Source organism: Rhagoletis zephyria, unplaced genomic scaffold, assembly GCF_001687245.7.
Source record: "Rhagoletis zephyria isolate East Lansing unplaced genomic scaffold, Rhagoletis_zephyria_1.1 Rzeph_scaffold_02824, whole genome shotgun sequence".
Taxonomy (NCBI): domain Eukaryota; kingdom Metazoa; phylum Arthropoda; class Insecta; order Diptera; family Tephritidae; genus Rhagoletis; species Rhagoletis zephyria.
The window spans coordinates 29,599-33,525 of NW_016159908.1; the positions used below are offsets into that span (position 1 = coordinate 29,599).

The 3,927-nt window shown below is 33.3% G+C and overlaps 1 protein-coding gene across 1 annotated transcript in view; it reads right to left on the reverse strand.

Annotated features, from left to right (window-relative positions):
• Window positions 1–472: 472 nt before the first annotated feature.
• The window catches only part of LOC108367802 (zinc finger BED domain-containing protein 1-like), a 4,631-nt gene continuing 1,176 nt past the window's right edge, over window positions 473–3,927 (reverse strand). The window contains exon 3 of the mRNA XM_017622500.1: window positions 473–478. Coding sequence (XP_017477989.1) covers window positions 473–478 — 6 coding nt within the window. The remainder of the gene's footprint in view (window positions 479–3,927) is intronic.

Genomic DNA, 3,927 nt, shown 5'->3' on the forward strand with positions numbered 1-3,927 from the left:
AATACACTGTAATTATTTTTATTTTTTTGCTGGTTGTATGACATTAATATTTAGACTTTTATTTCTTTAAAAAAATGTAATCGTTGTCATTAATTTTACATTTATTCTCTGTCTTTGTCTACTAAAAACCATTCTATCATTAGCTCTGTCGAAAATATAAAAATTTTGAAAAAATAAATATCACAAAATAAAAGTGGAGCTTTTTCAGTATTTTTCGATGCTTTAATAAAAATTGCAGTGGCTCCTAATTTGTGCAAACTTCGTAGAATTTTCTGGTTATTCCCACAAATTTTCGAGTTTATCAAGATCTTCCGGAATTTATAGTTAATACTCTTGTCCTAATCAGTCATTTCCGAGACTTTCCCGGGAATTTCTGGTAAAACTATGAAAACTAAAAACCAAAAATTCCTTCCCAAATAATTGGAGCTAAATGTTGTGCTCACTTCAAATAGCCGTGTATCCACGAGTTTGATCAAACCTAATAGGAAAGTAATAAAAATTGATTACGCGAAAGTGATTAGTCGCAGCGTAGCACTCTTCAATTAATTTCTGTAAGGATTTTTGTCCTTTACAAAACGATACTCTTTCCGTCTTAACTCGATGAACGAGAAAAAAGTCATCAGTGATATAAGCAACGATGCGATAATTGCCAATAGTTTTTAATTAATTAAAAATATCTCCTGTAAAACTGAGACATAGAACAGTTCGTTACTCTAATAAGTATAATTTTTCAAGTAATTTGCTGAAATTTTAAGTCTTCCCTTATTCACTAACTCTCTTAGCAAATTCGAAATCACTACATAATAGTTGGCCAATAAAATGGATGAAGTGTCCTAACAAAATGGAAAACGCTAGGCTTCCTCATGCTGCTTAATTAAAGCTTAGACCATACATAGAAATTTATGTATATTAATTTTCCAATATTAAAACATTGATGAATAATAAACGCATGCACGTATCTACAATTGGTAGCATAATAAATTCAAATCGATTTATCTTAACTTTTACATAAACATGTATGTATGTATGACATTGCATAAGCATCTATTTACTTACATTTTTATACCATTCAATACAGTTAGACTCAAGGATTAACCTAATTATTTATGGGCTGTACATATGTATGTATAGTTAAGTGTATGTAAATTGCAACCCATTGATTACCAATACAAATAGAACTCCTCCATTATTTCATCATCTGGTGGATTGTGTAACAGATTTGTAATAAATTATTGCATTTCACCTGCTTCTCGTACCATCTAGGTAAATCATTGTTTCACATTTGCATTGACAGTTCCTATTGCTCAACCAAAGCCAACCATGCATAATGTAAGTACATACATACATACATATGCAAGCAAAAGCTTTTTGTGACGGCAATTGCATAATTCTACTGCCTGGACTTTACCTAGGCAAAGTGAACAGGGGACTTTGTGGTTTCACTAGTACGAGGTATTGTTCTGACAACTAGGAATTTGTATAAATATATATTTATGATGGTAGAGTGAAACACGTAAGCTGTAGCTGAGTATTAGCTACTAGTTCTATAGACATACATATGCACTAGGAATGTTAATGCCGGGATTCCGGCCTTATTTAGATCCCAAAAATCCCTGGATTCTTGGAAAATAATCTCGGGATTTTCGGTATTAATAATTTTCACTGATGTCAATAATAGAAATTCATTTTCTGCGCCAGTATTGGCTATATTTCTCTTTTTATTTAATAATAAAAATCAATATATTCCCGAAACCATGGGCAAAATATAGTAAAGTTGCGTTCTTAGTTTTTCACTCTAGACGACAGTAATTCAAAAATAGTTAAATTCAGTGAAATGTGCTTTGAGAAGAAGTATGGGTATCAAATTAAAGGGAAAATTCTGTAAAATTTAAACGAATTAAACTTTTTGGTACATAAGAACTGGTAAGCATTGAAAATGTCCTTTTAAAATTTTTTCCTTGAGATTTCGCAATATTTGTTTTTGAAAAAAATATATGTTTTATTAGGCTTTATATAAAATCGATAACATTCTCGAATATCGTCCATCTAACTTTATCGGCTTAAAAAAATACCTATTCGTCCTTGTGAATCCAAAAAATTTAATTTTTTGTAAATTCTAAAGAAATGTCCTCCTTCATTTGGTACCCATATTTTTATTCTTAATACATTGCATCGTGTTTTAAATCTTCCTCGCCTTTCAATTCAATGCAGATGAAAACGTTAAGACCAGTTAAGATCCAGGGGGCGACTTGAGCAAAGATATAACCTCAGAGTGACCTATTTTAGTTTCTCTACCAACTCGCAGAACTTACTGCGTTCTGAGTTAACCCTCTCAGTATCTTACCAATCGAATCATAATACTCGAAGATGCCCAACCGAGCAAACAAAAGGGTTCCTCTCCTACAAAAGCATTTGATAATCCTATCCTTCTCCACTTGGATATCGCCAAACAAACACTGCTGGAAAACCACGATGTAGGGAGACAGAGGTGGCGCAATCAGCAGTACCGCTACTTTGTTCTTGGCGAATTTGACAGAATCAGCTGTTCGTGTGACGTCATTTTAGCAAACTGTTTGTATGCATGCAGAGATTTGTATATGCATGTAAATATAATAGTATCCATGGTTTGACAGTTAACACTCTTTCTCTCCTCCATCTCCAATTATTCTTTCCTATTCGTTGCTATCTTTACGTCATCACCCGCAGGAATGCGCAATCTTGTATTCTATCATTCTTGCTGGAAAACTTTGAAATGATTGACAAATTGAAGAGGACTGTAAATGCCTCCCTTAATCCGTTTTTAAAGTATTACCTTACGCAGCTTAAAATTGCTAAACCTTTCTGCATGCCAGAGAAGCATAAAAAGCTCGTTTCCTATCAAACAGATTTCTTTGTTCATGAAGTCAATAGGCCGGCCGGCACTTTTTCAATCCATACCATCTTTCCAGGCCTGGAGTTACTTAGCCGTGCCCAGCGATGCTCGAAAATTTCGCTACATCCCGAATTTTTGAAAAAAGTGTATCATTGTAAAGCAAGTAATCGAAATATTTTGAAAACGTTATTATATTTCTCCATTTTAGTGACAATTATATGGTGCAGAATAGACCGACTACGTCGCGGAAGATCAGCTCACATGGCTTTACCCAGCTACTCGTGTTAAAACGTGGGGAAGAACAGTCGAAGTTACAGTTCTCTGTCTTGCTGAAGTTATTTATGTGAATAGCTTTTTCTATATCGCCTTCCTCTATATGCTCTAATACTTATTATGCATAGGCATGCACGTAAGCTTAACAAATTACTACAGGGCGTAAAAAAAAACATAGCCTATTCGTTACATACATACAAACATATATGCAAAAAATTTACTAAACATGATCAAGTAAACAATGTGATTTCTTCAGCATACCAAAAGTAGGGAAAGTTCCGCTGAACTCCCAATAGCTTAAGTAAGTAAAGCTTTATGCATACGTTTGTACGCTCCTGCCTGCTCTGCATTAGACAGATTAAAAATGTTTCATACCTCATGGGAGTTACAATATATGTGCACTAGGGCGGTCTAAAAATGCTTGTGAAAACGTTAAGTCGGAATTTAAATGTTCTTTCCCCTAGGAGCGTTCTACATTGAAAAAAATATACACTTGTTTTTTTTTGTTATCAAAAAAAAAAAATAAATATTAAGCGGTTGCTCAAAGCGCTCCAAGTTTCCCATGTATTTTATATGAAGAAAAGACAGGTTTTGGTAGATATAGTAAAGAGTTCTTGAAAATCAATATTTTTCGATCGGAAGACTTTGTTTCTCTTAAGGAGACTGCCAGTAATAATACCCAAATTGCTTATTAAACCATTTCTTAATACTATTTAATACGATTTTTTAATTTCGGTTTTCAAGATTAAATTAAAATTCCGACTTTACTTTCTTTTTTTTTT